A 24990-nucleotide genomic window follows, 5' to 3' on the forward strand; every position below is an offset into this window, starting at 1 on the left:
AAGCTTTTTGGGAATTGCACTTATACGCTAATTTGCCCTGTTTAGTAAATCTGTCCCTGAATCTAATAAAAATCTACAATTGTAATGAATTTATTTAACTAAAAATGTCATTTTATAATATATAATTGACCAAAAAAAATGTCTTTATTGTAATTTCAGTTAACTGTTCTCTGAACCAAGAATACTATAAATATACCAAAAGGATGATAGGTTAATCTTTAATATGAACAATATCTACAATATTAAAATATATGTTCATATATCCATACGAACATATGGATGAACTGTATTAATTTCACATTATATTCCACATAAAAACTAAATATACATATGAACATGAGAAATATTCTGAAATTTCGAGTGATAAACTGAAGAGAAAGAAGCAAAACTTTCTCAGAAAAATTTCAGTCTGGTCTGTCCGTCATTTCTGCCTGGAACTCGCTCATATAGCAGTTTTCCTCTCTTGCAGTGTGGAGGAACTGCGAAGAAACACACAGACAGAAAATAATGGAGCAATACTCTCCTGTCCTCTGGACACCAATTCTTTTGTGGTGGAATTCGGTTTCAAATTTCACATGTCTCTGTCATCATTTCTTCACTATCATGTCATTCCAAAACTGTATAACCTTCTTTCTTCTGTGGAACACAAAATATATTTTTTTAAAAATCTGTTTTTTGACCATACAGTGAAAGGCAATGGGATCTACAGACCTATGGAGCTAAATTAATTAATTTCAAAAATACGATTCAAAAATGTATAAGCTAATTCACAAAAAAATTTTATGTGATATTTACAAACAGCAATTCACAAACTCATAACCATTTTCATATCACTAAAATATGATTTTCAAATGCACAACCAAATTTACAATCCCAAATGCAAAGCACGATTCATAAATACGCAAATATGTATGCACATTTCTGAATGTTTTGTATTTTGTGAATATAAATTATGTTGTTTTTGTGAATTGCTGTTTGCAATGTGTTTTTTTTTGTGTGAATGTAAAGTAACTTATGCATTTGTTAATCATGTTTTCTGAATAAATAAACTGAGTGAATATTTTAGCTCCATAGATCTAATGTTGTTAAAATTATATTTTTTGAGTTCCACAGAAGGAAGGATGTTAAGATTCACAAATTCAAAGCACAATTTTAAAAAAAGCAAGTATGTATGCACATTTCTGAATGTTTTGTATTTTGCCAATATGATATAGATTATGAATTTGTGAATTGCTGTTTGCAAATACATACACACTTTTCGTTAAATGTAAATTAGCTTATTGAGACTATTTTAGCTCCATAGATCTAATGTTGTTCAAAATATCTTTTTTGTGTTCTGCAGAAGAAAGGAAGTCATACAGGTTTGGAATGTGTGTTGCTGCATGCATGCGTGTGTGTGTGTGTGTGTACCACTGTTGGCGTCTTCTCCTCCTCGCCTCTTCCTCTCCTCTCCTGTCCTGCGAGGCGGATCGTTCTCAGGTGAGCTCCGGTGAGTCTGACCCTGCGGCCTAAAGCTGAATGCACACGCAGTGTTCCTGTATCCCAGCACTTCAGGAGTGGGCAGAGGAGCCAGTGGAACACGGGCAGACCCTCGGGGAACAGCTCGGCCTGGCACTAGATTTGGGTTTTGAATGAATCCTTCACCCTGCGGCTGCCAGACGCTCGCTGTAGCTGAAGCTTGGCTGAACGGACTTGGCAATAAGGGGTTGAATGTGTGAGATTGAGTTGAATCTGGAAGAGATAATTCGTTTTTTCTCCATGTTTCCTCTCCTCTTTTTCTGTTATTACCTGCTAATGTGATAAAGAAACAATTAAAATTATTGCTCTGAAAAAAATATTTACTAATTTTTACCTTAAATTCTAAAATTAGTGTTTGTCCATAGCCACATCTACCAACACCTACACTCCTACCAACCATATATATTTCCAACTGGGCAGTAAACTGTAGTGACGTGAGTCTCTCTGTATAGTGCATACTCTGAATTTGTCCTCTGCATTTAACCCATTCAAGTTAGTGCACACGCATTAGGAGCAGTGAGTAGTGAACACTGCAAACTGTGGACACACACACTCGGAGCAGTGGGCAGCCATTTTGCTGTGGCGCCTGGGGAGTGATTGGGCTAAAGGGCACCTCAGTCGTTTCCTGCGGGTATTGAGAATCGAACCCGCAACCTTGGGTTACTCTCTAACCATTAGCCACGACTGCCCCCGACTGATATTGATAAAATATATTTTAGGTTAGTCATTATTGTAATAAGAGTATAAGCAATCAAATACAAATCAATCAATATTTATCTATATATTGTGGCACCGTGAGATATTGTGTCATAGAAGGAAAGTACGTGCCGTATAGGTGGTTGCAGCACACGTAGTATGTAGTATGATAGCCTGACCAAATATGATGTCCACACAATTAAGCATTTTTCATCGCGTTATCACAAATAAAACAATTAACTCCAGACACAGCTATTCATTATGCTTACAAAAACAAATTTAGTTATTAACATTTATTTCATACCTTTAGATATTCATTTTAATATTTATTTATTTACAATCTTATCATTTATTTTCATAAACTTTCTATAAATCTTATGAATTTAGTTATATAAACATTTATATATTTAGACATTCATTTTAAATATATATTTAAAATCTTATCATTATTTTTATAATTTATTTTCATAAATATATAAATAATAGTTATAATGACCAAAGCATTCTTTTCTCACATTTGGTGCTTGGCACATATTAATTTTGGATCCTGTCTGTAAGGTTTAAGCTAATTTGTCTTCTCTAAACACTAAGACTGACCAATCAACTGGCTACGTGGCGTCTTCTCCTCCAAATGTAACGTATCAAGATCCTGAGTCCAAAGAGGAGGATGAGGTTGAGGAGGGTGAGCTGGGCTGTTTATGTGTGAGAAGGGTGTATTCTCACTCTTCATAGTGGCCGTTTTGACTTTGGACTCAGCTGTAATATCACTGAAAAGCTGCGGAAAAACAAAGAGAGTGTGAAAAAAGCCATGTTTACTTTTACATGGAAAAACACTGGATGGATTCAAAATGTAAAAAATTAGCATAAAACACATATGCGCTCAATTTGAGGCGGACAATCTTTTAATCTAAAAAGAAGACATGCACATAAACTACGATGGGGATCCATTTAACAAATAAATTCCTTTTATGCGAAACAAAAAACCTGACGTGACTTTGCCTTAACAGAGGATGTGATTAATTAAACTGGACTAACCAGTGGATCACTTGCAGAGAATCTCAAATGTTGGTTTGGTCATTCTGAAATGCCTGATCCAAAGTCTGTCATACATTTATTTGGTATAACAACCACCCAGATGCATCTCACAAGATTGTGTTTCAAAACACCAGGCATCCGCCTCTGAATGCAAGATAACATGACAGTGTATTTTCCGTTTCATCTGCAGTGCGCTCTGAGGCGGAAGCAATTTATGATGAACAAAAAAGAGCCACAGTGGCTTCCCCAATTGTCCTATCGGTAAGCCCCGCCCCCCATAGTTACTGCTAGCTATCTCAGACAAACAAAAGGAGTAGCTAACTGTCTTACAATTACAGCTGTCAGTGTGAAAACCTTGTCCCAAGGTCCCATACATTTTGGACACAGAAGGACCCTCAATCGTCTGGGAGCATTCAAGTGGGGCTTAAATATGCCATGGAAGGATATTTTAAAATAAATATGGTGCATAACACGATTAATTTGGAAGTGAGGGTTTACAGATCACAATGCAAGCGGGTGAAACCTCATGTTATGGTCGTCACGATCGCAGATGGCTGTTTTTGACCTTTACTGTACATGACGTGAGAACAGTTAACGTTAGCTATTTAGGTTTGTACGTTAGCATGGACTCACTAACTTTAATTGTTACTTAATGAGAGTATGACAACCAGAAAATGAACGTTTTCATCTTCATTGGGATTGGGGTTGAATCCTTAGGGATCAGGTTACTGCGCTCACATCATTGATATTATAAATAAACCGAGCTTCAGTCGTATAGCGCAGATAATTGTACCGTTTGGTACATCCGTTTCAAATCTTATCACACTTTTGAAACGCACTGGTGAACGCGCGCACAGAACGGTGATTCAATACATTAATACACATGCCCATCCTGTCAGGATACAAAGAATCAGTGTTACAAATACCCCAGGGCACATCGTTTTTCCATTTTTGTAGCATAAACACCACAAAACCCACGAGAGCTTCGGATCTTCCAATGTTTCTCTATGGCGCTGAAACCTAAATAAACCTTCCGGTCCGAGAGCAACTGATACTCAACTGCCAACTGGCTCATCTGCGTTCAAGGGGAGGGGCTTACCGATAGGTCAATTGAAGTAACTCTAATTTTTATTACGACATTTTGCACAAATTTCCTAGGAAATTATTTATGCAATATTCCAATTTTGTTCAAGTTAAATTTGCAACTTTAGATTGAAACATAGTCATTGTCAACAAGACTGATTAACCAACAATGTGCCCTGTGAGAGTTTGATCTCGGATACTAGTTTCACTAGTAGTACCTTAATGACTTTGTGAGGGATCTGTGGGAACATTTCCTGCAGCTCAGAGAAAGAAGCTCCCAGCAGCCACTGCAGCGATGGAGCTCTCCTCAACATCAGTTGAGCAACCAGAGGATTAATGCAGGGAAACTGCAATAGGCAATGCTCTGCCTAAAATAAACACACATTAATGCATCAGTGAATTGAGCAAACAGAATGATATCTTGTGATATCATTGATAGTTGCATTTGTCACACTTATATTAACTGTGATATTTTGAGTATGTCCAATCAGTAGCTAGTAATTAAGTAGCTAGTAACAATTTTCTTTACAATTAGGGTTAATAACTTTAAAATCTTGGTTGTAATAAAAAAAAAAAGCATTATTATCTAAAATAATTTAAAAAAAACAAAGTGAACAGAATGAAGAATGACTTTGATATTGTCTGATTTTATAAATGTTTTTTTTTTCATCCAACAGTGTTGACAAATAGTAGGGATACCGCCATGAAATGTTATCTTAGATTAAATATTATGAATATCTTAGGTATGTTTTTTTGTTTTATTTTGTCAAATTGTATTAACCTACCATGGTTCCAGAGACATGGCTCTAGTTCTCATTCGAAAATGCGGGAGAAACATGATTTCTAATTTAATCAAGGACAAATCGTAAATAAACATTTTTCAATATTAATTTGTGCATTTTTAAAATGAGTAATAAAGGTGCAAAAAGTCAAATAAAAATCTGAAAAGAACTCAATATTTAATTTTGTGTTCTCGGTTCTAATTTAAATGTTGGTATAAAACAAAGCATTTTAAAAATTCAACAACGGTTCTTTTTAAATTTTTCTTCTCATGGTTAAAATAGAAATGGACACAAATTTATGGGGGCTGCTATTGAGATGCGATACGGGTAAGGTTAGGGACAGGTGTGTGTGTCATGTGTAGGTTTAAAGGTGGGTTAAGGTGTAAGGGATGGGTCAACAGTATAATTACAAATATAATTACATACATTAATTACAGCTGTAATTACATGCAGGTATTTTCAAAATAAAAGTACAATGTAAAAACATGTTTGTACACAATAAGTCCATTGTATCAAATTATTAATTTCAATATTAGTATATAGTAGTTAAAGCCACTTAATATAAAGTGGGACCAAGTCATCATTTCGATGAAATAAAGAAAAATAATAATAATAAATAGGACAATTGTTATGTGCTATGAACATTTTAGACCTGTCATTCACCTTTGTCGGCCGCACACTGAGCCAGTCTCTATCCAACCAGCTCAGTCCATCTCTCTCTGAATTCATCAGCGTAAGTAAGGAGATCTGATAGATGTAGCTAGCTATCTCTTCTTCCTCACACACCATTAACACCTGAAACAAACATACACCACATGCCATGGTCAACAAATATACACAAACTTAGAATGAAAGTGCTACTCAATAGCATTAAACAGAAAATGTCAAACCTAACATTGGTATAACCTTTAGAATTTATTTTAATATTTGTTATCTGCTATTAAAATTGCCATAATAAATTAGGAAGAAAATACCTTGACATCAAACTTCTCAGACTTGCTTCCGAACAACACAGATGCAGAGTAGATGTGAACCAGATTGATATAGATATTACTGGAAATCCTAAAATTGGAGGAAAATAGTGTTTAGTCTTTAAATCTACATAAATTAAACAGTGTGTCAGTCACGGTTGCTGTTTTGTTTTCTGTTGGCTATGAACAGGAATCAACACATAATGCTTCACAGTACAGCTATAGATGGAATAAAAAAGCACAACCACAATTCAGTATGCAAACAGTGCAGTAATGAATATTACTGAAAAATGAAAAGTGACAGTCCAATATTTCAACTAGGCCGATTAATTAGCTGATATTTGGTAATTTAACAGAAGTGCCCTAGTGAAAAAAACTATACCAAAATGTTTTTTTTGTTGTTTTTTTTGCTGGGGTCAATGAAAATCAGAATCAGAAAGAGCTTTATGCTGCCATTGCAAATTTTGCCATCACAAGTAAATAAATTAACTACCAGCCCAATTGGGGCTTCAGAAACAAATCCTCACTGTTAAGCCCTGATAATAATGAATGGTAACATAATCACACAGATGTAAATGTATTTGAAACTGACAGTGCCCTGTGGTTCTCTGCGCAGTGCAGGATGAGCCAGCAACGGCTGAACTGCAGAGATAGGGCTGAGAGTCTCTTGACGACACGCTCAGATGCTTCTCCAATCTTCTTCTCCAACTCACTCAGCTCCTGAACACACACACAGGATTTACATGTTCAGTCCTGGGTCACATTGTGAATGGTGGTAAGTGTGTATTGAGCGTCACCTGGATGAGGATGGCAGTGGTCTCATCCACAGTGATGACATCATAATGGGTTCCACCCAGCTGCAGTGCAGATGGAGAGTGTTTCCTCTCCAGCAGAACAATATTGTACCTGCCAACAACAGTCTCTGTACATCATTATACACTCTTTATAAAGGTTCTTAAATAAAGGTTCTACATTGGCATCTACGGATCCATGAAAAAAAGGTAAGTTAATTGTCGAAACTGCTGCTGCGTTACACACACAGAAGCGCGCACAAATGTATTGTAAACTCTGTTCTGTGATTTATCTATAAAATAGCTCAGAAACTGAAAAGTTCTAGCATACATTTCTTAGTATCTAAAAACCACAGCTTCACTATAAGTAGAGACACGCTGCCAGGTGCAATTCCCACGCAATCGCTCTCTCACACACTAATGCATTCATATAAATGTAATCTTTACTGTGCTACTTCATCAATGACGTCATCAGCGACTAGTCGACGTCGACTCTCATCACATTAATGTCGACTTTAAAAAAAGTCATTCAACCCCTTATATACACACACGCTACTTTGAGTAACTCACGTTGTCTCCAGTGTGCGCTGCAATTTTAAGCGGTTCAGTAAACCATCAGTGATGAGCAACACAAACGGAATAGTGTCCAGATATGATTTAGCAGTTGATTCTTCTGGGATATCTGCTACAGATGAAACTGTAAGGATCATAACAATAAAGAAGCTTATTATAGAATCAATCATCCATAATTTTTATATTTTATCAGCCAAAATTTGTAGCTGTAATTGTATTTGAATGTTTAACATAGTGTTTGAATGCGGTGTTAAAATATAGGAAAGATATCTCTTCCAAGCTAATTCAACCAGCCATAATAAGCAACAGGACATCTGACCAAACACTTGGATTTTATTTAAAATATGTTAAATAAATTTATTTGAAATTTTCAAATATGTTCTTTATTGGCTGTAACTACTGAAGTTACAGCATCATGTGAGCATGAAGGATTGTTGGACTGACTGGTTTCAGGCACTGCAGTGGAGAAGGAGATAAAGTTGACGTTTCTCTCTTTACACACACTGCCGAAGGGCGAGTGGCCCACACAGGAAAGCTCAAACACCATGCTGAAACTCTGCCATGGGAAATCAGGACCAATATGCTGACTGCACACCACAACACACCTACTGTAGGACAGTCTGAGGACAAAGGAGATGGACATAACACATTAAATCAGGCCTTATATCCACACCTCATGTATTTAGTATACACCTTAGAGATAAAGACAAAAAGAGACCTGTCCATCACTTCTCTGGTCACTACTTTAAGCTTTCCTTCATCCGGGACGATTTCAGACACAGCGTTTTCTAAACACACACACGCACACATAGAATCAGGCAGGACAATCACTGCATAGTAACAATCTTGTTCTTGAGAAAATAACTCACCTGATACCAGGTTGAGAGCTGCAAGCAGCTTTTTATTTACACTGTTCACTGTCAACACTAGAACCTGCTCACATGCAACAACAGTCATTAAACATTCACATTCTGTAAAATGTGTTTTGTTGGAAAAGTATGCTTAGTCAAGTTAAGTCAATGTTATGTGTATAGTGCTTTTCACAATACATATCATTTTAAAGAAGCTTTACAGTAAATCATGTTAATTCCTTAGTCGAATTTAGTAGATAAGAGCTGGGCGATAATATAGTTTACATTTTAGCATATATCACTTTAAGTGAACGTACTGTATATATGCAGTTAAGGTTGGATACATATAAGCCCCTTTCACACAGAGATCCCGGAAAATACACGGATAAAGTGACCCAGGATTTGACCCGAGTTCGCTTTTACTTTGGTTCATTCACACTGCCAGTGATTTTCCGAAATCAGAGAGTAAGTTCAAACACAACCCGTAAAAATCCCGTAAAGACACGTGACATCGATTTGACATGTAATGTCTCAGCAGCGTCTATAGTTTGCTTATGAGCTGCGATTTCTCCCGTGATTAAACCTCCCGTGTGCATTTTTTTCTCTGATTCGATTATAAACTACCGCATTACGTACCGTTTCACTAGCCTGCTTTCACTTCACTTCAGCGTCATCATTACGACACGGCATTGATTACGGCTTTTGTTCACACAGCGCGAATTCCGGGACTGATCCCGGCAATGTTACTAGGTCCCCAACCCGGCATCGATCCCGGCATCAATCCCGGGTCGTGTTTGCGTTCACACAGAAGGTGTTCTGGCAATTTCCTGGCAATTTCCCGGGATCAACGCGCTGTGTGAAAGGAGCTATACAGTTATTGTTTGTTTCAGCTTCAAGCACAAGTCTTAACTCTAAATAATATTAAATATAATATTAAATCTCACTCGTGTGTTGTGGTTGGCGTGGGAGTTCATCCATGTGTTGATTTGTTCCTGGAGCTCCAGTAGTTTAGGGTTGGACTCCTGCCTCTTCTGACTCAGATACTGCAACACCTCAAACTTCCTCAACAGCTCATCCAAACAGCTCAGAGTACAGGATTCCTTCGCCTGAGCCAGGTACTCTATTCAAAGACAGATTTTACAGGTGTGTGAGTAAAGCTATACAAAAGTTACGCTGCAATGATCAAATCACAAATGAGATCTCAGTTGTTTGTGCCACACTGATTCTGCTTCTTAGAAATAAAACTAAATCTCACATGCATCTCCTCTACAGCAGGGTTTCCCAAATGGGGGTTCATGAGGGAATAATTAAATCATATATAAAAAGAAATAAATGTGAATTCTTTAAAAAGCAATGAAACTGAAATCACATTATAGCTTGTGCAATTATGAAATCTAAGGCTCTGATTTAATTAAGTATATAGTCTACGAGCTTCAGTGTGGTACTGTTACGAGCATGCAGCTAACATTGTTTTTTTAGCATCAGAGCACCTCACTTCAAAGTAAATGCTGCTTTTCAAAAAGCCTGATGATTTGAAGGTTTGAAAGTGGAGAATTTAAGATTAATATTAGTATTTGAACTAATTAATAATTATTAGGGATATAACGGCCATTACAGGTAATATTAAAGAATTTATCCTCAACTAGTTTTGTGGTGTAGGTCTACGTATTTTATAATGTTAACCTTTAAATAACACTAATAGTAATTTAAAGATGTGGTAGCATTGGATCTGGACGGGAAGGATAACTGGGAGCTGGAAGGGGTGTGTCGCGATTCTGCCTTCTCACACCGCCAAACATGTTCTCGCGATTTCGGTTTCATATTGCATATCGTTACAGCCCTAATATATAACCAACATATATAACAATAATAAATCAGCCCTATATCTAAATCATTTTTAAATAAAAACAATCAAATCACTTACCAAAAAAAGACAAGTATTTTATGTACACTTGCATGCCATTAACCAATACCAGAGAACTGTGAACATGTCGTTAAATTAATGAAATATTAATTGAAAATCTCAAGGGGTGCTTCAAGTAAATTTTTACGCCTAAGGGGTTTAGCTGACAAAAAAAAAGAAGTTTAGGAAACCGTGCTCTATAATTTTATAAGAGATCTCAAGAAGGCCTCAGATAAAAAGATACGAAAACCTGCTATCAAAGGTCAAAGATCTCAATGTGAAAATTTATTAATATTCCAATCCAATCTCCCAAGACAAATTATCTGAGATATGCTATCCACATTCATTTGAAAACTCTATGTTAACAATTGACTCATTTGTGTCTATTTTATTTAAGGAAAAACATCTGATGCAAAGTTGATCAATAAACGAAATCCACTTCTACGCAATGAAAATGAAATCCAATCCTATGCAATGAAAACGAAATCCAATCCTATGCAATGAAAACGAAACCTACTCCTACACATTGGAAGAGCGACCTTTCGGTAATATCAGACCATAGCTATGAGACATTGTTTTTTTCTCTAATATTTACCAGTGGCTGCATTGAGGTCACATCTGAACAGGACGTGTTCCTTCAGCGTTACCAGAATATGTAGCAGTGTCATCTCATTAAACACACTGTCAGCATCTGCCACATAAATAATACAAAACCATCTTATTTAAAAACGATCATGTGGTGAGAAATGGACGCTGCCGTGTATTTGATCCACTACAGACTCCTGTGCATTCTTATAATGTGTGAGAAAGTGTCTCTTCTGACCCTGCTCTGTCTGAAGCGTTTGCTCTTGCTGCTTTAGGAGGAATCGTGTGAGTTCAGAAGACAGAGTGCCGAAGTCTCTGTTGTTCAAAGCAGAGATGCCCGACTTCTGCATTTTTCCCAGAGAGGGCAGAGCCAACGCATGCAGCTCCCTATATGCATCTCGCTGACTCTCTACAGGAATTAACACAGAAATACAGTGAATCATTTCAACTAAACAAATAAATGATTAAGAATATACAAAAAACATGTAGTTTGTGCTTACAACAATTTGTTAATCTAATGTTGTCCAAATATTTCAGATCTGCTGATACCTGTGGCTTGGACGTATACAATCTTGCTGATGGTCTCTTGTATCTCTTCACAGGGAACGCTTTTCTCAGTGGCAGTGACAATCCTTCCTGTATCTGAATTCACTGCATTTATTCTGTTATCTAGCGAAGCTTTTCCGGTAGGATTCTGACACCTGGTTACCTCTGAAAGATATTAGAGTATCACTTTAAGACAATTCATGGCTTTGTTTTGACAGTTTGCAATAATGGTGATCTCAATCTTTGTCATCTCTTTTTTTTAAATGTACTTCTGTCAGTATATTCAATATAACTTCCAGAATGCAAACCTTCCCAGTAAAAAACATTTTTTATTAAAACTAAGCAGCAAAAATCACTTAAGAAATCTTTCTTGTGGAGTCACAACAATACATTTATTAACACGTGCCTGTCAATGTCAACATGACCTATTCTGTGACAAGCAGGATAGATACTAAGCAAAATAAGATACTTGTTTTCCGTTTCTATAACTAACACTAAAAGACGTCAGGGAAGACCTCCAAACATTTGTGTTAGCAAAAAAAAAAAATTCAAATATGATTGAATCCCTTTAACTTTAGTTCACCCAAAAATGAAAACTTTAAAGGGTTAGTTAACCCAAAAATTTTAATTTTGAAAGCGGTCTTTTTTTGTTGTTGCACAAAACATTTGTTATTAACACAATTAATAACAGAATTTTTATTTTGTTTGCGGGAAAAAAAAATACCGCTTTCAAAATGTTCATTTTTGGGTTAACTCTTCAAAATCACCATGAAATAGAAATAGACTATTCTTATTTTTTTATGGAATATTTCAAATTATTTATACATGCACATCATTATTTTGTTAAAATTCATGTGCACTCCAGCAACCTGTCACTCACATGAGATTGCAGGAATTAGAAAACAGTAACGATCCAATCAAGTCCCACCCAATTTTTTTTCTCATTCAAGATATACGTCACCATAGGGAAGAAAAGTCACAATTTATGTGTCATGCTGCTGACTTTAAACACTATTAATGAAAGTCCTGGATTCACTCTACCTGCAGATGTTGGACTGCTTCGCTGAGGTTTCTGCATCGTTCTTAATGTCATAAAAGACAAGAGAGGGTCCAAATCTTTGTAAGACTGAACTACAGAATTATTTCCCTTTCTGCCTCTCAAACAGTTTGATAACAGAGATGATTTAGAGGTTATGTTTTCTCTTCTCTTTTCTGACTTCTCAGGAAGTTTGTGTATAGCGGATATCACTTCAATATCTTTAACACAGTGCTTCAATGGAGACGACTTAGACATCTCGACCCCTTTAGAAAAGTGGTGTTGCTTCTCTGAAAGACATGTGGAGGAATTTGTCTGACTCCCAAACCACTTTTCTGGTGGACTAGAGATGCATTTTTCTATCTCTGCAGCTTTACAGTCTATTCCTCCAGCTGTTGTCACTGAAGAACTGTCTCCTTGGTGAGACATGCGCTCCATTATAAAGAACTTCACAGTCGTCCCTCTCTCCACCTGTGTAGGTACGGCTGACTGCAGAGGATTACTCTGGGAAGGGTGAACTGCAGTGGGATGGCTTAAAGGTGGCAGTGCTGAGAAACCAGAGTAAAACATTTAATTTGAGCTCAATCAACAGCATTTGTGGCATAATGTTGATTACCAACTTAAATTGTATTATTTGAGCTGTAACGTTCTTGTCATTTACACAATCGATTTACGGTTTATGGTGTTGTGTTGTCATGAAAACAAAGTTGTAAAATTCAAACTTTACCCAGAAAGGTTTAGGAATTGTATCACTGAAGTCATATGTACATGCATATTTTTTGTTTCTTGTTGCTATACTACTAAAACGACGAGTTTTTTAATTTACTGGCCCCTTTCGCTTCCAATGTAAATGCCTTACTGTATCCCAGATTTGCTGTTTTAAAGGAAAAGGAGGCTGGAAAATAATTGTTGAAAGAGTTCCTTTAAGGCTAATAGTGAACACAACAGATTTTCCATTTTCCAATTTGCTCTGTTCACGCCTTAAATATACATAATAGCAATGTTTGCGAACGATCATGACTGAAAATATATATGTAGCTCATGATTAAAACGATGAGAGAAACTCAAAAAGCTCACCAGCATCTGAAGGGCATTCACCCAGTAACTCTGTAAAAACACAACATTAACAGAGAACTTTGAGTAATATTTATAATAAAAGCCTTAAAACCATTATATATAAAGAGTTGCACTGTATTGTCATTTAAATAGATATTTTACATACAGGCATACTTCACTATAAGATCTTACCATCTATTTCCCTAATGGACAGTGGTGATAATATTTCATCTATGTGCGGCTCTCTCACAGCTGTCTTGCATTCTTCTGTGGACATTTTCTCAGTGTAGATGAAGAGATTTCTGAAGTTTTCAGGCAACGTCACTGTACTGTCTGTGAGATGAAGCTGGCCCATTTTGTCTTTGGGTTCTGGGACCGGTTCCATCTCCACCTTCAGTGGTGTAAGAAGCTCTGGAAGTGACTGAATGTGGACCAAGGGCTTATTTACCTGTGGTTCTGTACACACAACACAATGGAGTTCAAGGACTATACACACTTTATGGATATAAACCAGTGCAAGTTTCTCACATTACTATCAACATATCTACATTACCAGTAAGTAAAGACTGAGACACACATGGGAGATTTTTCCCTGCCACCCAAACTGCTTTTTCCATATTTTCACAATGACTGTCTGACATGAAAGGCCTGGGAAAAAGTATAGTACATATTATTTCCTGCGTCATATGAATTTCTATGAGTAGTGTTTTCAATGATCTTAAGTAAACATGAAATGAAAAGACCATATTTACTTTATTAATTCCCATGCAAGGTCAACTTATTGTGAACAATTCAACCCATTATTCCCCCAAAATATCCTGGTTTACTTGAAAATGTCACATTATGGAAGCAAAATTTATCGTAAATGACGTTTCATGTTGGCTTGAAAAATGAAAACAAACCTTTTGAAGATGTCATGGAACATTAAACATTCACAGAAAACATTCACAGCCTTCTCTCCTTGTTATAACCAATGCAACAAACTCACTGCTTATAAACTGGTGACCGTGTTTCAGCTGACAGCTGTCTGCTGGACATAAACAGGTCTGGTAGACACAGCGTATTATTACAAGGTGAAAGAGGCAGGTCTAATTCCATCTCAGCAGAAGACCTTGAAGCAACTGGAATGAAAGGTTTTGAAGTCACTGGAGATTAGAAGAGCAATCTACAGAAGGAAACACCCTTTGATTGTGATTAAATATGAAGTCAATGCACACTACCTGGAGATTTTGGCTCCTTAAAGGTCATGTTAGCAAAGCTGCTTTCAGCCATTTGCAGGACCTCCAAATCAGTCGTGTGTTTATAAGCCGAGGTGGCTATAAAAAAAAGAAAAAGATTATTGACATTTTATGAAATACAATGGCCCCAAAAAGTCACACTTTTAAGTGTAAATGTCTGATTGTAATTGCATTAGATAACAAAATATAAAAGCAAGTGGCATTTGCACTTTTCTGAGAAATGTTTGAAATGACTTTCACTCAACTGGTGTTTGAACAGAGCACTTATTGTTTTATTTAAAACCTAACAAATGTCTTTTTGTCAAATGTTTTGCTTGTAAACTTGTGCTTCATATTTTGTTATCTAATGCAATGAAAATTAGATGATTTTAAGCGTGACTCGTTTCCAACTACTCTTCGGGGCCATTGTATATTTCATGCAATGTATAGGTCAAGTTTTACCTTCTTTAAGAAGATCTTTTAAGGGTAAACATTCTTCTATTTGTTCTCGGGTGACATTTAGAAAATCTTGCATTTTTGCAAAGGAAAAAATGGGCTCTTGTCTTCGGCAGGAATCCATACAAACTTCAACAGGTAACATTAGTGACTGTGGAGAAATCATAGGCTGGTGTATTTGAAATACTAAAACTTCTTTCTAAGCTGCAAAAATCAAAAACAATAAAGACCAATAACGTTTTTTTCATTAACATGATTCAGTTTTGTAGTTTACCTCTTCGTCCAATACTGCCTCTTTTTTGAACTCCTCTGTAACATGTCCTGCAGTAAACGTGGCGCCCGTTACTTCATCTAAAACTGCATCGTATGAGGCACAGTGTCTAGGAGAAGGAAATATGGGTGAAAATATAATTTCAGTGCATACATATGCATAATAGATTGTTTAAGTAACAATCCTCTCTTCCCAGACTAAAAGTTCTTATGGGAGAAAGAAATATATTGTAATATTGTACCTAAAAACAACCTCTTCTAAAAGATTCACTGATGAATTGAAAACAGGATCTGAGACAGCCATGATCTTCAGCCTCTGAAGCATCGCTTGAAATGGAGGCATGTGGCTTTTGAACCGCTGCAGATGATCACCCAATAACACCTCCTCTGGCAGAGTGAGATCTGAGATTTCGGAAACAAGTTAAGGAAGGATTATAATCCTTCCGTTGTGAGGCCATCAGGACTTCTAAGGACCAAGAACGTATAAAGATCCTTTTGAAATCCCTTTGAAAGCAAGCCATGTGATGTGCTGGGAATATTTAGCACACATCTACCCCTTTTTAGGTATATCAAAGCCAAAAATATAGATGAGTGATATAAAATCGGTGCAGTATACAGAAATGACACAAAAATATAAACAAAATATTACTAAATACTATGACTGCATGATTAATCATATCGCAATCACGCTGTCAAACCCATGCGATTATATGACGCAAAAGGCTGCGATTTTATGAAATAAAGAAATGCATGTGTGGACATTACAGCCCATTCTGTTTGCCCATTTTCTACACCGCTAATAAAAAAGAAGACCAGTCAGTTTCAGTTTAGGCAGTGGCACCTGTGGACACTGAACTGGTGGCCAGAAAAAATTCTAACTTTGTTATATGGCGATATTTTGGCTATAAGATAACCGACACTGAGCAGAGAGAGCAGGGTTGCCAACTCTCACTCGTTCAGCGTGACACTTTTCACACGCTCTCACGCCACACATGCATTTTCTCACACAGAGAAAAATCGCGAAGCAAAGAGGACACTGACACCGACAGACTAGACCGAGCAGGTTACTTTTGAAATTAAACTAATTCTCAGCTCTCAGATTCTGTCAATTTTATTATGAAATTCAAACAATAGCGTTTTGCCGCTTGTAAATGTGACGTGACAGATCGTGGTCTTGAACTGAACATCTCTTAGCCAACTCTTTAGTTAATAGTAAATAAACACCAATGAACAATAGGTGTTTTGAAAGATACAGTACAACTTGTTGTTTATGTTTATGTCTCATGCATAACATCGATCAATCAGTGTTTTTTTTTCAACTGCGGAAAGAGGTCAATAAAACAGCTGGAGAACATGTCACATAACGTTACATCAGGAAAGCCATTTGATAGCACGTTAGTTGGCTAGACAAATTATATAGAGAGGAGTATTTTGCTGAATATGTGCACTATATTAAATATTTATTATATTTCTTACTTATCATTAAAATGTTGTAATGTTGTTATTATAGCCTAATAAAAACCAGATTAGATTTAATTTGAGTTGTTATTTTTAACCTTTAATAATAATACCAGCTGACAGGGCTCTCTGTATGTTAACAGCATTAGGTGACTTATTTTTTTTCTTGTGAAAAATTAACATGTATCTACTGTTAGGCTACCTAATATTTATCCAAATGAATCGATATTGAATCAAGATTTGAATTGAAATCGTGAAATTTGTGTCAAGCTATAATATAAAATGTAGCCAAAAAGTAATTTTACCATGTAAACATTGTAACATGTTTTCACTAAACTTAACAAAATTCTGTTTTGACAATCACAATATCACCAAAAATGATCCACAGACTGAGTTTAGACAAAGCATATGTTATATCCTGCTTAAATGTCAATGCTTGGACAGAATGTTCAAAATATCTTATTTTCATGAGCATACAAATGTTCTTATTTATTGTTCTATATATGTTATAGTTTTGTACTATTGAGACAATAACAAGTTTGCAGTAATGCAAAGATATTTTTTAATTAATATAATTTTTTTTTAGATGAATTTGAAAACACTGTGCACTTAGTTGTTGTTGTTGGTAGTTTGAGTTGAGAAATACACTTTTCAGCATTATCACTAAACTGTGTGCATTTTCCTTGAGAACCAAGCAAGTTGACTCATAAAACCATTTGTTTATTATATCGCAATCGCAATATTGACCTCGATAATCGCAATATGACATTTTCCCCAAATCGTGCAGCGCTACTAAATACTCCAAATCCTACCATCACTGGTAAAGCAACATGCATCTGGCGTACATGGACTGAAAGTCTCTTCCCAAGGTGATCTGATGGCACTGCTTTCAACTCCATCTAAAAGGCAGAAGACTTCTGAGGTCCCAATACTGCACTGAGAGGCGGGATTAGAGCTGGGAACCACTTCCTCTAGTCCTCTTCCCGTCTCTAACACATTGAGTCTGAAACACAACACAGCTCAATTTGAAGAACCTGTAACACAACTGAGAGAAATACAGGGGCCGTTTACACAACACCGTTTTGAACTAAAAACGGAAATTTTTTTACATTTTTGGCTGTTCATTTAGACAACAACGGTTTCTTGGGGGCCTGAAAATGCAAGTTTTTGAAAGCTATACCATTATCATCCCGATGTAAAGAAAAACATGAAAACTATGACTTCATGCGCATGCATATCACATGTTCAGTTTATAGGCAGGTAGTGTTTCTTTACAAAGTGACATTGCCAACATCTGGCCTGACCTGCATAACGCAGCGTTTTAGTCATTTTTGCAGATCTGTGGGAACGGGGATCGTTTTGACAACGTTGTCGTCTCTACGCAAAAAAAAGTAAAGGAAAAACTTTTCTGTCTTAGTAGATCGTTGTCGTGTAAACATACCCTTGCTCTCAGCTGGATGTGGACACAATCTGCAGACACAAATATGAAAGCATTGATCATATTAAAGGGCATTATAGAAAAAGTACAAACCTTTCCAAACAGTCACTGAAACGTATGTTGGCCTTCAAGTAATCCATTACAGATCCAGTCACTTGTAGCGTACCCATGGATATTTTGTTCGCTATCATAAATGACAAGTTATTGTTGATATGTTATCTTTGAATATAACAAAAGGTATCTGATGGTGAGATAACAACACGGATAAATGTAATGAAAGTAAATTTCCTATTCAATAAAAATCTTCTTCCTTGTAAATCACTAAAAGAGCAAAACAGAAAAAAGAAAATCCTCTTGAGTGAGTATTTTATACCACATTTCTCATTTTAGGGCAGAGGTCTTCAACCCTGCTCCTGGGGACCCGCTGTCCTGCAAAGTTTATTCCCGAACTGTTTCAGCACACCTGCCTGTGATTTTCAAGCGATCCTGAAGAACTTAGCCGGTTAAAATGTTAGGCCTAAAGTTTGATAAGGGTTGGAGCAAGACAGTGCTGTGCAGGTCAGTGGGTCCCCAGGAGCAGGATTTAAAACTTCAGTTTAAGGGTAAAAAACAGTATCTAGATATTAGGGCTGTGTCCGAAATCTGTAAAACGCTGCCTTTGTAGGATGCATTCAAAAGTAGGAAGGCATCAAGGCACATCCGAATCCAATGTTAGCATCACCAACAGCAACTTTCAGACGCCATCTTTATTTTTTAGCTTAACTGTCACAGAATGGAAAGCACAGGACTGTGGGATATCAAACGCAGCAAAAGGATACATCTATGCCGCCTTTAAAAATCGATCAGATGAAGGTATCTCAGCAGACGAAGAAGTGAAGCTAACGGATACAGATGTCCCTTGATCCCTTTCTACATGTCACATAACCTTACCTCAGGAAAGCCATTTGATAGCACATTAGTTGGCTAGACAAATTATATAGAGAGGAGTATTGTGCTAAATATGTGCACTATATTAAATATGTATTATATTTTTTACTTATTATTAAAATATTGTAATGTTGTTATTATAGCCTAATAAAAACACATTAGATTTAATTTGAGTAGTTATTTTTAACCTTTAATAATAATACCAGCAGGAAAGCACAGGACCGTGGGATATCAAAGGCAGGGAAGGATACATCTATGCTGCCTTTAAAAATCGATCAGATGAAGGTATCTCAGGAGGCAAGAAGTGAAGCTAACGGATACGGACGTCCCTTGATCCCTTTCTACCTTCCGAAGGCAGCATTTCCGCAGCCAAACTTGCCACACTTACTCCATGGCACTCGGTAAGCGATGTCTGACAGGTGTCCATTGTGAGGGTAGATGTTACTGACTAGCTGGAACGGAACTGGAAGTTCCAACATGTTCATCATCAGTCTGCGTCTGACTGAGGCCTAAAACAGATTGTAAAGTGTTACTATCTTCTCATAGTATATTACGAGGAGACCGTAGATTGTCTTTAGCTCGACTTTATTCCAACATGTCATAACATACAACAACAGACTTGAATCAATATCTGATTAACATTTCTCGTGCATACGTACTAACCTATGGCCAATCACAGGTCGTAACTGGTTCACGTGACATCTCCCCCTTTTACTCTATTTCTAAGAAACTTTTTTTTTCTTTAATTTCTCTTATTCTATTTATCAATATTATTCTTTTCAAACTTACTGTTTAAGTAGACATTATCAGTAATACAAATGAACAAGAGAGTATAAACAAACAAACATTCTGCTCAAATTTTTCTCCTTTTCCTTTAACATACCCGGACTGTAATCATTTGTAAACATTAATAGCTAACCCATTTCTCCTGACTTAATAAGTCGGGCTTGACAGCAGGTTTCACAGCACGCCCAAAGCGTGTCCTCAATACTCTGGGGACGATGTCATGCTACCAGACTCAGAGTCAGTTTGGCTTATATGGGTGGCAGATGCTATTCTACCCGGTGGGGTGGAGACTTCTTTTGACTGTGTCTGAGTGTCGTTCCTTTCTTGGTTGACAATCTGCAGATGCCTCCGGTTTCGTCTGGTGGTTTCTCCTTGTGGCGTTTTCACCACAAACGTACGTGAGGGAACCCGAAGCCTGGATCACCCCGGTTGTCACCAACGCTTATGGGAGGAAGCGGCTTTGCTGTGTATCTCCTGTTGTAGGTGTATTCGTAGGCCTGCTTAGCTTTGGCATCTGTCTTTCTGACTGTAGACAGCTTGGGCCATGCCGGTCTCAACTGATGGTGGATCTTGGGGACTGTGGTTCGCAGTCTCCTTCCCATGAGGAGTCTAGGCTGGGCTTTCTTTTGTCGGCTTCGTTGCTGTGTCCCTGTAGATCAGGAGAGCTAGCTGGGGGTCTTGTTACCTAAGGATACTTTTAGCGGTCCTGACAGCTCGCTCCGCAATCCCATTAGCTTGGGGGTAGTATGGGCTCGATGTAGTATGCTTAATGTCATACTTGGATGTGAAGACCTGGAACTGCCGTGAGGTGAATTGCGGGCGTTTATTCGTAATCAGCTCTTCAGGTATCCCGAACCGTGTGAATATACTCATCAGCTTACTTGTAACTGCTTCACTGGTGGTCTGGGTGAGACTCAGTATTTCAAGCCATCTTGAATAATAGTCAATAACAACCAGGAAGTGCTTTCCTTTAAATTCACAAAGATCTGCAGCTACTTTTTGCCAAGGGAGTTCCGGCAAAGGCTTTGTGATGAGTGGTTCCCGGTTTTGGCTTGGAGACTTTCTCCTTTACCGCTTGGCCAATCTTTGGCCACCAGATGGCATCTTTGTATCTCTCCCTGGATTTGTTTAGGCCTTGATGCCCATGGTGGATCCTCTCCAGCATATCAGTCTTCTTTACCAGTCCATTATGCTCACCAAGACTACTTCTCTCAATAAAATAGTCTAAAGCTGGTCTGACTACATCTGACCTTTTATATCGCGGCCAGCCAAACTTAATGTATTGTCTGACTTTCTGCAGGGTTTCATCCTTCTCTGTCTCTGCCTTTATGTTCTCCAGCACTGTTTTGGGCTGTTCCAGCTCTTCGATGGCGTCCACGTATGCCTGGATGTCCTCACTCAGGTTTGTATTGTCCACTTTTGACTCTGGGTGCCTCGACAGCACATCAGGTACTATCAGGTTCTTACCTGGGATGTACTTCACGACAGGGTTGAACTTCATTAGGCGGATCAGAAGTCGCTGGCACCTCAGTGGAGTTTTGTCTAGGTCTCTGTGTTTGATGAGTGTCACCAGTGGTTTATGGTCGGTCGGTAAGTAATTTGTAGCTTTCTAGACCACACAGATACAGATAGAACTTTTCTGAAGCCCATACACTAGCAAGACACTCCTTTTCTATCTGTGCATACTTCTTTTACGATTCTCGTAGTGTACGAGAGCAATAGGCTACTGGTTTGAGTGTGCCTCCATGATTTTGCAGCAGTACTCCTCCTAATCCATAACTGGATGCGTCAGCACCTACTATAGTGGGTAGTTTTGGATCAAAGTACTGAAGAACAGGTGCAGAGGATATCAATGTTTTTACCTTCTTGAAGGCTGCTTCTTGCTGCGAGTCCCACGCCCATGCTACTGTATTCTTTAACAGCTCATTGAGTGGATGAAAGATTTGTGATAAGTTGGGTATGTATCTGCCAGCATAATTTACCATACCAAGTACCCTTTTTAACTCACTCACATTCGTAGGTGTCTCCAGGGCGGTGATGGGGGACACTCTTTCTGGGCTTGGAGTCACGCCCTCCTGACTGATAACCTGGTCCAGGAAGTGAAGGGAAGCCTGCCTGAACTTACACTTCTGGCGGTTGAGTTTTAGGCCAGATGCACGGATTGTCTCCATCACCCTTTTCAGGCGGCGGTAGTGCTCTTCGAGAGTGGTTCCGAACAAGTATGTCGTCCATGTAAACTACCGTGCCCTCGTGATCCTGCAGTAGTTCTTGCATCCTCCTTTGGAATATCTCCGGTGCCGATGTTATCCCGAATGGGAGCCGTTTAAAGCAGTAGCGACCATTTGGTGTTATGAAGGTAGTTAGCTTTGAACTTTCTTCATCTAGGGCCATCTGCCAAAATCCACTAGCAGCATCCAGGGTTGTTTACACCTTACTTCCGGCCAGTCTGTGCAAGATGCTGTCTGTGTTCGGCAAGATGAACTTTTCCCTTTCACATTCTCATTCAGTTTAGTAAGACCTACACAGATTCTTACATTTCCATTCGGCTTAATCACAGGCACTATAGGCGCTACCCATTCTGTGGGCTCTGTCACACGCTCTATTATGCCATTTTCTTCCATTCGCTTAAGTTCCTCTTCTACTTTAGGTAGCAGCGGAATGGGTATGCGGCGAGGTGCTGCGACGCTGTATGCCTTAGCATTTTCTTTTAGGACTATTTTTATGGGGTCTCCTTTAAGCAGTCCTAATTCCCCAAACACACTGACTTTTTCGATGTGTTGTATCAGACCCAGGCAAACACTGACAGATCTGCTCAGTAGGATATCACCTGTAGACTTTGCCACTATTACCCTAAAGTAACCGTCTGTTATTTTTCTCCCTTTTGACTCTTGTATTTTAGCTAGGAATTGCCCCAAATGGACCACTTTTCCTCCTGGACTTTCCGGTTACAGGTAACTGGACTAAGTTTTGGCTTGACACGGAGGCGGCTATATGTAGCCTCATTTATTATTGTTGTGTCAGGACCAGAATCTATCTTGAAGCTAACTGGAGTATGGCATATCACAAGAGTTTTACAGGTGGCTCTGTATCGGTGATGACTTCATCTACTGTAACCTCATTCTTGGTTGTAGTTTCATCTATTGAGCCTAGGAATAAGCTGTCATCTTCTTAAGTCACTTCTTGTATCATTCTGGTTTTGCATTTGTTTGCAAAGTGACCAATTTTGTGGCATTTATTACATTCTTTGTATTTAGCTGTGCAATTGTCTCTTGCATGTCTGCGCCCACATCTTCCACAGTTTTGCCTTCCTTTAATTTTTTTTTTTCGTTCTTCTGTTGCCTCGTACCGTGTGTTTTTCCACTTACTTTTATACGACTTTGAATTCACTTCATCAACGTGCTCTGATGCGCCAGCCTCGCTGTTCTGTTGCTTCACAAACTCTGGCCATGTCAACTGCCTTTGTAAGAGTGAGGTCACTTGTCATCTGTAACTTCAATGAAAGATCTTTGTCTTTAATCCCTATGACAAGTCCATCTCTTATTTCCACCTCCTTCTCATGAAAGTCACAGTGAGCTTCGAGTTCATATAGGTGCCTTATGTACTGTTCGACGGACTCACCCGCCTCTTGCGTCCGCGAGTGGAAACGTGCTCTCTCGAAAATCACGTTCCTTTTCGGCAAAAAAGTGGTCGTCAAACAGCTTCAGGACATAGTCAAAATCATCCGCTCCGGCGCCGAAAACTTTGCCATTCTGCGTGGTTTTCTCCAGTGAAACTACATCCCCGAGCCTGCGTGCCGTGTCGGTTCACTTCTGACACCATGTAAAGTGTTACTATCCTCTTATAGTATATTACGAGGAGACCGTAGATTGTCTTTAGCTCGACTTTATTCCAACATGTCGTACCATAACAGACTTGAATCAATATCTCGTGCATACGTACTAACTTATGCCCAATCACAGGTCGTAACTGGTTCACGTGACACACATTACTCAATGTTTAAAAGTTAATGAGCTTGTTAAAGTGTTTATTGTACCACCTCCAGAACTTTTGAATCATTTATTTAATTTCATCATCTTATTTAATTCCCTTTTCTGTTTTATTTTTGTTAAATTGATCATGTTTATTCAGAAAAAAATCCCAATATAGGTTAGTAAGTTACATGAATGGAAATTAGTGTAGGAACTCACCTCAGAGATGTAATCAATACCTTTATACCTGACAGTCATGAAACTTGCACTTTGTTGGGTTTGACCACAGGAATTAGACATGGTGTGGTTATTCATATCGAAACCACACCAACGGATCTTTAAAACAAAACTAATAAGTTACATTACAATATATCTATCGTCTCCTTTGTTGTGGATTAATCTAAATCTTTATGCGATTGGGAGTCAAGTGTCAAAGAAAAGTGCAAATTTTTTCCTCAGTTGCACGGAATTATGTGAAATGAAAACTGCAACGAAAACAGATTTTGATGTGGCCTGTCAAACGATACTACAATATATTGTTAAATGTCAGTTCTTTTGAAATGACGAACGATGACGAAAAGATGTATAACATAAATTTATACAGGATTATAGAGTTAAACGGTCCCCTGTGCATTTAAAACTGATCGTGACTAATAAATCTAAAGTCTGAGGTGAGATATTTCTGTCGCAGCGCGCCTTCACTCGGTCTCGGTGATTGACAGGATGAGGAGCTACAAACCACGCCCACCGGGCCTTCTCTCATTATAAGGGAAATTCTATAAATTCTAAAATATATGCTATTACACACACACACACACACATTTATACATGTGTGTTTGGGTGGAACAGTGGTAGTGCACTGCCATCTAAAGGACATATATTTACGTTTTTAAAAGATTTTTTTTTTTTATCTTCGTGATCCATCCTTTTCAACACTGTGAAAATCAATGCTGTCTATGTGCACTCTGGTAAATATTTAAGTTAAATATAGATATTGGGAAACATTGATGCTTGGACCTTTTTATTATTTTTCTCTATTTTTCC

At 37.9% G+C, this 24990-nt stretch overlaps 1 protein-coding gene across 3 annotated transcripts; it reads right to left on the reverse strand.

Annotated features, from left to right (window-relative positions):
• Positions 1-199: 199 nt before the first annotated feature.
• shoc1 (shortage in chiasmata 1) lies at positions 200-24287 on the reverse strand. 3 transcript variants are annotated; one of them, XM_077241688.1, is made up of 29 exons: positions 24166-24287; positions 19581-19701; positions 18359-18449; positions 17673-17830; positions 15612-15771; positions 15374-15479; positions 15106-15250; positions 14647-14742; positions 14415-14547; positions 13980-14074; positions 13619-13882; positions 13448-13477; positions 12376-12918; positions 11338-11499; positions 11027-11197; positions 10799-10894; positions 9245-9420; positions 8319-8382; positions 8168-8237; positions 7894-8069; positions 7447-7573; positions 6883-6991; positions 6678-6805; positions 6089-6176; positions 5778-5909; positions 4551-4700; positions 2812-2989; positions 1411-1791; positions 200-479 (listed from the first exon to the last, which is right to left on the reverse strand). In XM_077241688.1, the coding sequence occupies exons 1-29, from the start codon at positions 24259-24261 to the stop codon at positions 394-396; spliced, it is 4332 nt and encodes a 1443-aa protein (XP_077097803.1). In that variant the 5' UTR covers positions 24262-24287; the 3' UTR covers positions 200-393. The 3 variants fall into 3 exon arrangements, with proteins under 3 accessions (XP_077097803.1, XP_077097802.1, XP_077097801.1); XM_077241687.1 differs by having other exon boundaries at positions 1411-1788; positions 17640-17830; XM_077241686.1 differs by having other exon boundaries at positions 17640-17830.
• Positions 24288-24990: the final 703 nt, after the last annotated feature.

The sequence above is a fragment of the Siphateles boraxobius genome, unplaced genomic scaffold, assembly GCF_051911475.1.
Source record: "Siphateles boraxobius isolate OS27281-9 unplaced genomic scaffold, OSU_SipBor_1 24, whole genome shotgun sequence".
NCBI classification, from domain to species: domain Eukaryota; kingdom Metazoa; phylum Chordata; class Actinopteri; order Cypriniformes; family Leuciscidae; genus Siphateles; species Siphateles boraxobius.